The 12,413-nt window shown below is 54.5% G+C and overlaps 1 protein-coding gene across 1 annotated transcript in view; it reads left to right on the forward strand.

Moving 5' to 3' along the window:
- Positions 1-4,938, forward strand: part of PRRX2 (paired related homeobox 2) — a 57,728-nt gene extending 52,790 nt beyond the window's left edge. Inside the window, exons 2-4 of the mRNA XM_033193662.1 lie at positions 1,676-1,863; positions 2,904-3,082; positions 4,484-4,938. Coding sequence (XP_033049553.1) covers positions 1,676-1,863; positions 2,904-3,082; positions 4,484-4,619 — 503 coding nt within the window. The 3' untranslated portion in view covers positions 4,620-4,938. The remainder of the gene's footprint in view (positions 1-1,675; positions 1,864-2,903; positions 3,083-4,483) is intronic.
- Positions 4,939-12,413: the final 7,475 nt, after the last annotated feature.

Raw genomic sequence — 12,413 nt, forward strand, 5'->3', positions numbered from 1 at the left:
GGGCGCCTGTAATACCAGCTACTCGAGAGGCTGAGGCATGAGAATCACCTGAACCCCGGAGGCAGAGTTTGCAGTGAGCCAAGATCATGCCACTGTACTCTGGTCTGGAGGACAGAACAAGATTCCACCTCAAAAAAAAAAAAATTAATTAAAAAATAAAAAAGAAAGAAAATGTGGGGAGTGGGATAGGGGAGGGGAAAGTATTTTGTTTTACTTTATACCCATCTGTGTTGTTTGAATCTGTTACTGTGACAACCAGTGTGGTTACCTGGTTATTAAAATAGACATTTTTAATGAGAAAATCAGATACACAGGGAGGTGCTGAACGGGCAGCATTGGTTCATTCTAAGTGCTGGAGGGAAGGGGGTTCCACGTGGACTCAGGATCGAGAGGGCGCCCTGGAGGAGTGGCCAGTAGGCTGGGCCCTAGAGGATGAAAGGTCAGAGGTTTGGCCCCTGGATAAAGTTTAAATGCGGAAACGGTAGCTGGATGCCCCACCCCGTCCCCCCAGGTACAGGCTGGGCCCAGAGGTTGCCACCCCAGGACCTCCCCAGGGTTCTGCTGGACCCTCCTTACCAGAACTGCTAGTTCTGTACCACAGGCCAGTGCCACCCTCGGTCAGGTCTGCTGCTGGGATCTTCCACCACCCCTGCTGGGCCTTGGCTGGACACCCTCCCTCACTCTCTGGCGGATGGGAGAACTCTTGGGGATCCTTCAAACCCTCTGCAAGCTGCACCTCTCCTGAGGGGCCTCGCGGCCAGCTCCTCATCCCCACCAGAGCTGAGCATCCTCCCATGCCCTGGCCCACACCTGCCCCTGACCCACCTCACGGCCCCACCAAAGCTTATTCGGGGCCTGCCTCTCCTGCTGATGAATCCGTCTGGTTCGTCTCTCCCCAGCTCCAGCACAGCTCTGGCTTAGTAGGCCCTCTGGAAAGAAGGCTGCTCTCAACAGCTGCCTGATTGGCTAAATAGGAGAGGATGAGGACTCTGGTACCCGATTGGTGGATTCAGAACCCTCCCCCAACAATGACTCCACTGGGCCCTTGGGCTTGGGTCCGAGACCATAGCCTCTCTGACTCTTCCTCCTTAGGAGTGATGAGGATCGCGACACCTATCTTAGGGCTCCTGGGAGCTTCCTAGAATCTGTGGGTCCTGAGCCTTGACTCCCACTGCTCTTTATGACATATTATTATTATTACACGTCAGCAACAGGTGTCCATGCAGAATGTGCCATGCCCCACAGCCTGGGCCGGGTGCTGAGGACAGTCAGGTGTTTCCTGGGCCCTCCTTGAGCAGGTCACTTGTCCCTGGTGGAGGGGACACCTGTCCCCAGGGCTCTTGCCGTGGTCCCATCTCAATTGGCTCAGACTGGGGTTTCCGCAGGGCAGGGGTGTGGCTGCTTTTGTTCACCATTATCTCCCCGGAGTCTGGCACTGGGCCTGCCACATAGTAGGTGCTCAGTAAGTATGTGTTGAAGAGTGAATGGATGGGTGGATGCCGGAAGGAATGAGGGAGTGAATTAAAGGAATGCATTCCGGGCTGCGGGGCTGGACCATCCCTCTTCAGAGGAAGGCACTAAAGCACTCAGAGCAAACTGCGGAGTTGGGGGCTGAACCGTGAGGTAGCCACTGGCCGCCCTGCTGACCATCTTCCCGCCCGCCCCCCCCGCACAGGTGAGTGTCCCAGCCCGGGGCGCGGTAGCGCCGCCAAGCGGAAGAAGAAGCAGCGGCGGAACCGTACCACGTTCAACAGCAGCCAACTGCAGGCGCTGGAGCGCGTGTTCGAGCGCACGCACTACCCCGACGCCTTTGTGCGCGAGGAGCTAGCCCGGCGCGTCAACCTCAGCGAGGCGCGCGTCCAGGTGAGCGCTCAGTCCCGGGCCTCCCGTAGGAGCGTGCGCCTGGGAGCGCCCAGACACTGTTCTCCCAGGATTACACAATTGCCCAGGAGGGGTGTTTAAGAGCAGGAGCATCTGAGGCCAGGAGGATGGGGGTTCAAATCCCCGCCCTGTCACTTATTGGCTGTGTGACCTTGAGCAAGTAATTTAAGCTCTCTGTGCTGCAGGCTCCTGCCTCCCTGGAAAATAAGGATCACATAGGTCTTTGCTATAGGGGTCCTTCAAGAATTAGAGTTAAAATTTTCATAAAGCAGCCAGGCACAGTGGCTCATGCCTGTAATCCCAGCACTTTGGGAGGCTGAGGCGGGTGGATCACTTGAGGCTAGGAGTTTGAGATTAGCCTGGCCAACATGATGAAACCCCATCTCTACTAAAAGTACAAAAATTATCTGGGTGCGCTGGCGTGCACCTGTAATCCCAACTACTTGGGTGGCTGAGGCAGGAGAATCGCTTGAACTCGGGAGGTAGAGGTTGCAGTAAGCCAAGATTGCGCCACTGCACTCCAGCCTGGGTGACAGAGCGAGACCCTGTTTCAATAAATAAACAAATAAATAAAAATAAGTTTTCGTAAAGTGCTTAGAGCAATGCCTGGCACAAAGGGTTCTGATAAAGAAGTCCTTTTCCAGTTTCAAGTTCTTACTCTATGCCAGCACTGAGCCGAGTGCTCAGCAAGCACCTCTCCCGCCGAGGGCTCAGCAAGCACCTCTCCCGCCGAGGGCTCAGCAAGCACCTCACTCCCAGTGGCCGAGGGCTCAGCAAGCACCTCACTCCCAGTGGCCGAGTGCCCCTCCATTCATTCCTTCATTTATTGGTGTTCTCATTCTCCAACACACACCCAGCAGCAGGCGTCATTTGTCATCCCCATTCTACAGATGAAAAAACTGAGATTCAGAGAGGTGACGCTGCCAGCCCAGGGCTGGTGACAGAGCAGGCACACACCCAGGTCCAAAAGGACTTGGGTCCCCCCTGCCCATGCTGCACCCTGCTCACCCTCCCACCCACAGGTCTGGTTTCAGAACCGCCGCGCCAAGTTCCGCAGGAACGAAAGGGCCATGCTGGCCAGCCGCTCCGCCTCGCTGCTCAAGTCCTACAGCCAGGAGGCCGCCATCGAGCAGCCCGTGGCTCCCCGGCCCACTGCCCTGAGTCCAGATTATCTCTCCTGGACAGCCTCCTCCCCCTACAGGTGAGAGCGGGAACACCTTTAGGCCGGGAGGGGGCAGCTGGGGGAATTCCAGAGAGGCTTTTCCAGCCTGGACTCTGAGGGTCTGGAGAGAGCTTGAATGTTGTCCACGACCCCTGGGATCTGGGGTACACACCAAGTGATGTGTGGCAAGTGTGCCCGTGAGTGGGTGTTCACGAGCACCTGCACGCGCATGTTGTAAGTTTGCGTGTGTGTGTCAATGTGCATGTGTCCACACATGACTGTGAGTGTGCATGCACGTGCCTGCGTGTGCCAAGGAGTGTGCAAGCATGCGTGCCTGGAGCCGGGAGAAAACAGGCCTATCTGGAGGGGGAGCAAAGTACAGGCATCACCCTGGGGGAACAGAAAACCTGCAGGAAGATTCCTAGGCTGGCACGGGGGCCCCAGTGCCCTGTGTCAACCCTCCAGGAGAGAAACTGAGGCTGGGAGGGCTGAGGAAATGGTCTCCCTGGCCCGTGGGCATGGCTGGGGCCCAGAGCCAAGTTCTGGGGCAGTTTTGTCTGACTCAAAGCTGGAAAGACTGACAAGGTGGGCAGGAGGTGCTCAAGAGTCGGGCCACCATACCCCACGGCTCCAGAAGCACCATCTGCTCCTTGGGCTGTGAGGGTGGCTCTGCTGGAGCCATAGTCCTGCAGGGGGACAGGGATTTTGTGGGTCGGCTTGAGGGATCTTAGGCTTCACCGCCCTCCTGACTTCCCTCCCTGTTCATCCTTACATGGGGCAGGAAAACCAAGGGGCATCCTTATTTATTTATTTATTTTTGAGACAGAGTCTCACTCTGTCACCCAGGCTGGAGTGCAGTGGTGCAATCTCGGCTCACTGCAACCTCCGCCTCCCAGGCTCAAGCAATTCTCCTGCCTCAGCCTCCCAGGTAGCTGGGATTACAAGTGCCCATCACCACGCCCAGCTAATTGTTTGTATTTTTAGTAGAGACTGGGTTTCAACATGTTGGCCAGGCTGGTCTCGAACTCCTGATCTCAGGTGATCCATCCACCTCAGCCTCCCAAAGTGTTGGGATTACAGGCGTGAGCTACCATGCTGGGCCCCAAGGGGCATCCTTAAATTCAGGTGCCTGTTCATTCTACCTCCCTCCTGCTGTGAGCCAGGCCCAGGGTACTCATGGAGGGGAGCAACAGGACCCACCCAGGCCCCACCCTCAGGAAGCTCATGGTTCACAGGGAGACTCCTGTGTCCCAGCACCAAGCTGGGCGGACTTCTGACTCCTGCCCAAACCCTGCAGCTCCAAACCACCCCCAATCCTGGGTGAAGTCTGCCCAGGAGAGCAAGCTAAGGAGGGGGGTGGCAGGACCAGAGGCTGGGGTCGAACACTGACACCCAGAAGCCACCCGCACCCATGTGTCCTGTGTCTCATGTCACCCCCAGCACAGTGCCACCCTACAGCCCTGGGAGCTCAGGCCCTGCAACCCCGGGGGTCAACATGGCCAACAGCATCGCCAGCCTCCGTCTCAAGGCCAAGGAGTTCAGCCTGCACCACAGCCAGGTGCCTACGGTGAACTGACGTCCAGTCCCACCAGGACCCAGCCACCTCCCTGGGTGGACAGCAACAGAAAAAGAGGCAGACGCCCAGGAAGTGACCTTCTCCTGGATGGGCTCTCCTGGCCCGTCTCTCCAGCCTGGACTCCTGAGCCCGCGAGGCTGTTGAGGCCCCCGCAGCCGGGCCCAGCTCTTCTGTCCTCGGCCGCCAGAGACTGCAGCCGACAACCCTTGGAGGGGTTGGGCCGGAAGGTGGAAGCCTGCCAAGGACCTCATTTAGTTTGTGTATTAAAACCAAAAAGCTTTTGTCTTTAAGAAATAAAACCATTTTTTAAGACCCAAAAGGTTGCAGGAAGGTGGGTAAGGGCTGCAAACAATGTTGGTGACTGAGATGAGAGCTGGGACCCCACAGGGCTGGATGGCCTTCCTGGGCCCCCTGCAGCAGGCATGGGGACTGCCCTGGCCTGGCTGAGACCAGCAGCCATGGGAGGCCTACCGCCCTCATATCTGTACTGTTCCCAGGAACAAAGTCCTCGGTCACCCTGCAGAGCCCCCAGAAGTGGGGGCTCGGGGGTGCGGGTTGGGAGAGGAGGACAGAAACCCACTTTAGACCCCATCTCCCACCTTGAGGCCCAAGGGGACACCCAGATGTTTGGGCAGAGCCTTGCTATGTGACCCTGGGCAGGGAGCGTTTCCCCATCCTATTGTGGGGCAGGATCGGTGATCATGGATTCCTAGACTGGCCAGACGGTATGTGGGACAGATGCAAGGACATTCAGTCCCTTGCTTCTGGGCACACAGAAGGCGTGGGATCTCTCTGATCATTTGACCACGGAGGGGCTGGGGAAATGGCCCGGAAAACTGAGGTGCAGACTGCAGGTCCCAGCCAGGCTCCCAGGACAGTGGTGTACTCCATGACAGTTGAGGCCAGCAGAAGATCCAAGTCCCTCAACCCACCCATTTGCAGCCAGTAACTGGGGGTGCCACCAGCCAATGACACCACTTACGAGGGGTCTGCAGAAAACAGGGTGAGGGAAGGTCTGAAGCCAGCCCCTCTACCTGTCCCCACATCCACCAGGGAAGTCAGGAGAGCCTTTCCACTCAGAGTCACCCCAGTCCAGCCCCTAGGAGGCAGGACAACACTCCCCCATCCCAGAGGGCACAAAGACGGTCAGCCCTGGGCAGCGGTGGGTGAGAACCCAGGCCCTTGGGGTGGTGGGGTGGCAGGTGGCACAGCAAGGAATCTCGATGGAGTCAATGAGCTGGGCTGATTCTCCCATATCCCGCCCTGCCCACACAGCTTCGCCGTGCCCCTAAAGCACCAGCCATGGGGCTCCACACATGAGTAGCCTGCACGGGCACACCTTTATTTATTTATTTATCTTTTTTTTTTTTTTTTTTTGAGACAGAGCGTTGCTCTGTTGCCCAGGCGTGAGCTCAGCTCACTGCAACCTCCACCTCCAGGGGTTCAAGCGATTCTTCTGCCACAGCCTTCCAAATAGCTGGGATTACAGGCATCAGCCACTACACCCAGCTAATTTTTTGTATTTTTAGTAGAGATAGGGTTTCACCATGTTGGCCAGGCTGGTTTCGAACTCCTGACCTCAGGTGATCCTGATCCACCCACCTCAGCCTCCCAAAGTGCTGGGATTACAGGTGTGAGTCACCATGCCTGGCCCCCACTTTAGTTAGAAGGTACAGCAGCTACACTTGTGAGTAAAGTGAGGACCGTCTCCCACCTGCCCCCAGTACACGCCTGAATACTCTTCCCCGTACTCCATCCGGATTTCCACCACAGGACCTGGCCCCTTCAGATGTGCAGACACCTGGGGAAGAGTGACTGCCCAGTCGCTGTGTGACTTCTCTTCTTTGGTGGCTGGACGGCTTCCTCCCTGGCCGCATCAGGAACTCTGACCAGCAGGAGAGCCTGGGGCACCAGTGAGGGCTGGGGTGGAGGGGAGGGGGATTCTACTGAGGTCTTCAGCTGCTCAGGCCCACCCGACTGTGAGGGCCAGGCCTGTGACCTGGACTGGGAGAGGAGGGGGAGTCAGATTTGTGTTTTCTGACTCAGTTTGACCTCTGCCTCAGGTAAGTGCTTTCTGGACTTCCATTTGCCATTCTTGCACTGAAAAATATTATGAAACACAAGGTTCCTGGCCACAGAGGCTGCATCATGCTACGAGTAAGCAAAGGCAAAGGAATAATTACAGCACCACTAAGGCTCTGAGGGGGTGCTGCAGGGGCCCAGGGAGGACAGAAAGGGGGCCCCAAACCTTGTTGAAGGCATCTGGGCAGGCTTCCTGGAGGAGGTGTGCCTGGGAGGATGAAGAGTTCAACAGACAAAGAGGGGGAGGGGCAACAGTGTTTCTGTTTCTGGCTGAGGGGACTGTGTGAGTGTAGCCCTGGGGCAGGCCAGAAGCTGTCTCTTTGGACAAGTGAGAGCTGTTCCCTGGCTGGATCTCCTGGTGCCGGGCGAAGGTGGAAAGGAACAGGGGAACAGGAGCTGGCTCAAACGAGGTCTGTGTGGCCGGGACTAGATGTTTGGATGTCACCCAGTCTGTGGAGAGCCATGGAGGGGATTTGCTTGGTGGAGGACCGTGCCCTGAGCCTCCATGTGGAAGAGGGACTGCGGGCTGAGAGTGAAGGAGAGAGCCCCTTGCGGAGGCCAGGGCAGGTGTCCAGGTGGGAGGGGCTGTGGCCTGAGCCAGATGGGGACAGAGTTGGTGAACCTGGGAGATGTTTCAGATGCAGCAAAAAAACAAAAACAAAAACAAAAAACAGGAATTGGTGACTTGGTGAAGGGCTGGGGAGACTGGGAGCCTTCAAAGCCAGTTTGGGGACCGGGCATGTTGGCTCACGTCTGTAATCCCAGCACTTTGGGAGGCCGAGGCGGGCAGATCACTTGAGATCAGGAGTTCAAGACCAGCCTGGCCAATATGATGAAACCCCGTCTCTGCTAAAAACACAAAAAAGCGGGACATGGTGGGGCACACCTGTAATCCCAGCTACTTGAGAGGCTGAGGCAGGAGAATCACTTGAACCCGGGAGGCAAAAGTTGTAGTGAGCCAAGATCAGGCCACTGCATTCCAGCCTGATAGAGCGAGACTTTGTCTTAAAAAAAAAAAAAAAAAAAAAAAGCCGGTTTCGGCTTAGAAACACAGAAGTGCCCAAGAAGAGCGGACCCTGGCCATGGGACCTGCCTGGTGGAAGCCTCTGGAAGATACAGGCCTATCTTCCCACCCAGACAAGAGCTGGGGTCCAACCTGGCTTGAGCGTCCTCCTAGGCACAAAGCTTGCTCCCTTTCCCCATCTGGGGGATCTGTACCTGCAATTGGTCCAGAGCATGGGGGCCCAGAGCAGAGCACTCATGGGCAGCCGGGAAGAGCAGGCTGTTTCCCCCAAGAAGCACTAACCTGGGAGCTCATGAGTGGACAGCACCACCCCCAACCCAGGCCCCTGGCCAGTGCTCCAGGCCTGGTGCAGGCATCTCATGCCTTTCTACTTTCCAACCCAAAGGGAGGCCACCTTGAAGAAACGCCAGGCTGAGGCTACCTGTGCAGCGATGAGGTCACACCAGGTGGGGGCCTGGGAGGCCCGTTCCAGGAAGGCTGGCTTCAGAAAAAGCCGGGGCCCTTCCCATGGAGGCGCTGGCCCTGCCGTTGGACCATGAGGATGTCAATGTCACTTCCTCCCAGCGCTCTAGAGAAAACAAACCGGCTTAATCGTTTACACATGCTGCTCCGGGAAGCTGAGGGAGGGGTCGAGGTGGCCCTCCCTATAAAAGAGAAAATATTCAAACACTGCTGTCGCTATTGTAGCCCTAATTGCAGGGCTGTGTGGGCAGCTTCCTGGGCACCCGTCCCAGGATATCATTTTTCCATGAGGACAAGGTACCCAAGGCCCTGCCCTGGGCTGGAGAACTTGCTGCCTTTGCCCATTTGGCTAAGTGAGCTTGAGCTTGGGAGAGGGCATTGCGTGTGTCTGCTTTTATTTTTTTTATATGAAATAAAAGAACTTAAGAGAGAAAGGGAGGGGGAAGGAGAGAGAGAGATTGAAGGAAAGACAGTCAGCTCTTGCAAAAACCCAAACCAGAGACATAAAGACTAGCGTTTCTGGTCCTGTGACCCTGGACAAGGCACTTCTCTGGGCCTTGGTTTCCTTGTCTGTAAAATGGGGATAATTACAGAACCCACTGCACAGGGCTGTTGGCACAGAGTTCCCGCCCATAAATGGGTGCCTCAGTGTTTACGGTGGAGGAGCACAGGGTGAGGGATGGAGTTTGAGAAAATGTATGTATTCCCCTTCCTGGGGTAAAATGGCACTTTCCCTCTCCAGAGAAGCGGCACACCCAGCCCAGAGGCTCTTCCCTCGTTCCTTTGATGCCCACCCGCCTTAGGAGCCCCAGTTGGGGACCAAAATCAACATGGTACCTCCGGCTCCTGCACCTCTGCTTCTCGCCCCTGGAGGGCGCCGTGGGGGCCGCTGCAGGGCCCTGGGCTGGGTTCCCGCGATGTGGCAGAACACACCCCATCCTCTCTGCTCTCCTGGAAGATCTCCAGGGCTGGCAGCGGGCTGCTGACCCAGCTTCCTCTGGAAAGACAAAGAAGCAAATCCCAAACCACCAGCAGGGGTTACAGCGTAAAGATCAGCATAAGCGTTAGGGAACAGGGACCAAGAGCCATGAAGACTTTCGCATGTTTCACCCAGCAAACCCATCTCTAAGCTCTACTTTGAAAAATAATCAAAAGCTCAAAATCGGGGGGCGGGGGAAGGAATGTGCACATCAATGTTTATCACATATTTTATATGTGCAATGTAAAAAATCTGGAAAGACACAAGCCAAAATGTGAATAGGTTAAATTTTTTTTTTTTTTTTTTTTAACTGAGTCTCACTCTGTCGCCCAGGCTGGAGTGTGGCACAATCTTGGCTCACTGCAACCTCCGCCTCCCTGGTTCAATTGGTTCTCCTGCCACAGGCTCCTGAGTAGCTGGAACTACAGGCCTGCACCACTACACCCAGCTAATTTTTTGTATTTTTAGTAGAGACAGGGTTTCACCATGTTGGCCAGGAAAGATCCTTTCACCTTTGCCGTACTCTATTCATCAGAAACAAGCCACAGTTTTCCACTCAAGGAGAAGGGATTACACAAAGGTGGGGCCACCTGGGGTGGGGATCACAGGGCCATCTTTTTTTTTTTTTTTTTTCTTTTTTGAGACGGAGTCTTGCTCTGCCACACAGGCTAGAGTTCAGTGGTGTGATCTCGGCTCACTGCAACCTCCACCTCCTGAGTTCAAGTGATTCTCCTGCCTCAGCCTCCCGAGTAGCTGGGATTATAGGTGTGCACCACCACGCCTGGCTAATTTTTTGTATTTTCAGTAGAGATGAGGTTTCACCATGTTGGCCAGGCTGATCTCAAACTCCTGACCTCAGGCCATCCACCTGCCTGGGCCTCCCAAAGCGCTGGGATTATAGGGGTGAGCTACCCCACCAGGCCAAATAGCTTAAATTTTATGGTGACTCACAATCTACCAGTCTTCATATTTTTAAAATAACTTTATAGAAAAATAAACAATCTTTAAAAAGAAATCAGGTCAATGTAACAGCCTCAAGTACGTAATAAGCTCTTCAAAGGTTAAAAAAATGTGCTTTCAGCTGGGACTGGTGGCTCACACCTGTAATCCCAACACTTTGGGAGGCTAAGGCAGGCTGATCACAAGGTCAGGATTTTGAGACCAGCCTGGCCAGCATGGTTAAACCCCATCTCTACTAAAAATACAAAAATTAGCCGGGCGTGGTGGTATACACCTGTAGTCCCAGCTACTCAGGAGGCTGAGGCAGGAGAATTTCTTGAACCCAGGAGGCGGAGGTTGCAGTGAGCTGAGATCATGCCACTGCACTCCAGCCTGGGCAACAGAGTGAGACTCCATCTCAAAAAAAAATATATATATATATGCTTTCTTCCCCGTGTTTTGTGTCCCCCTGGTGCCTCTCACAGAGCTGGACGTGTCCCCTGGATACTTGGTCAGTGGAGGTACTGGAAACAGTGTGTTTGAGAACATCTGTCTCCCAGGCTGGAGTGCAGTGGTGAGATCCTTGCTCACTGTAACCTCAAACTCTTGGGCTCAAATGATTCTCCTGCTCTGGCCTCTCAAACTGCTGGGATGTGAGCCACTGCATAATGGCTCTCCAAGAGCTTCCTAATTCTTAGTTCACACCTTAGAAAAAGTGGGAATGGGCCGGGCGCGGTGGCTCAAGCCTGTAATCCCAGCACTTTGGGAGGCCGAGACGGGCGGATCACGAGGTCAGGAGATCGAGACCATCCTGGCTAACACGGTGAAACCCTGTCTCTACTAAAAAAAAAAAAAAAAAAAAAAAAAAAAAACTAGCCGGGCGAGGTGGCGGGCGCCTGTAGTCCCAGCTACTCGGGAGGCTGAGGCAGGAGAATGGCGTAAACCCGGGAGGCGGAGCTTGCAGTGAGCTGAGATCCGGCCACTGCACTCCAGCCTGGGCGACAGAGCGAGACTCCGTCTCAACAAAAAAAAAAAAAAAAAAAAAAAAAAAAGAAAAAGTGGGAATGGATTGAGCTTGAGCTTGGGATATAAGGCAGTCAGGAATATGCACCTTGAAATCAGAAGGGGGACTCAAAAGAGAGACGGTGTGGTAGATAGAATTCTAACATGGCCTTGCCAGCCGGGCGCAGTGACTCACACCTGTAATCCCAGCACTTTGGGAGGCTGAGGTAGGCGGATCGCCTGAGGTCAGGAGTTTGAGGTCAGCCTGGCCAACATGGTGAAACCTCGTCTCTACTAAAAATACAAAAAATTAGCCAGGCGTGGTGGTGCACACCTGTAATCCCAGCTACTCAGGAGGCTGAGGCAGGAGAATCACTTGAACTCAGGAGGTGGAGGTTGCAGTGAGCCGAGATCACACCACTGAACTCCAGCCTGTGTGGCAGAGCAAGACTCCGTCTCAAAAAAGAAAAAAAAAAAAAAGATGGCCCTGTGATCCCCACCCCAGGTGGCCTCACCTTTGTGTAATCCCTTCTCCTTGAGTGGAAAACTGTGGCTTGTTTCTGATGAATAGAGTACGGCAAAGGTGAAAGGATTTTTCAGATGTAATTAAGGTCTCCAATCAGTTGACTTTGATGTAAGCAAAAAGAAGATTCTCCCTGGTCGGCCTGACCTAATCAGGCGAGCCTTTTGAAAGATCCAGGTTGTCCCTGAAAGAAGAGATTCCAAGTAGAAAGCCACTTTCCGGCTGAGCTGGAAGACGCAAACAGCTGTGCTGTGAAGTGCCTGCAGAGGGGGAGGCCACTAGGAGCTGAGGGCTTCAGCTTCAAAACCACAAGTAGCCAAATTCTGCCTACAATTCAAACGAGCCTGGAAGAAGACACTGAGCTCCAAGTGAGACTCAGCCTGCATGACACCTTGATTGTTAGCCCTGAGAGATCCTGAGCAGAGCCCTGCCCAGACTCCTGACCTACAGAAACTGTACGATCATAAGCGTGTGTAGTTTTAAGCTGGTAACTTGTTACACAGCAATAAAAAAACTAACACTGGTGAGAATGAAGCTTGAAAGTTTACCTTGGCCAGGCACAGTAGCTCACACCTGTAATCTCAGCACTTTGGGAGGCCGAGACGGGAGGATCACTTGAGGGTCAGGAGTTTGAAACCAGCCTGGCCAATAAGGTGAAATCCCGTCTCTACTAAAAATACAAAAATTAGCCGGGCGTGGTGGTGCACACCTGTAATCCCAGCTTCTTTAGAGGCTGGGACAGGAGAATTGCTTGAACTCGGGAGGCAGAGGTTGTAGTGAGCC

The sequence above is a fragment of the Trachypithecus francoisi genome, unplaced genomic scaffold (genome assembly GCF_009764315.1).
Source record: "Trachypithecus francoisi isolate TF-2019V2 unplaced genomic scaffold, Tfra_2.0 Contig01585, whole genome shotgun sequence".
Classification (NCBI taxonomy): Eukaryota; Metazoa; Chordata; class Mammalia; order Primates; family Cercopithecidae; genus Trachypithecus; species Trachypithecus francoisi.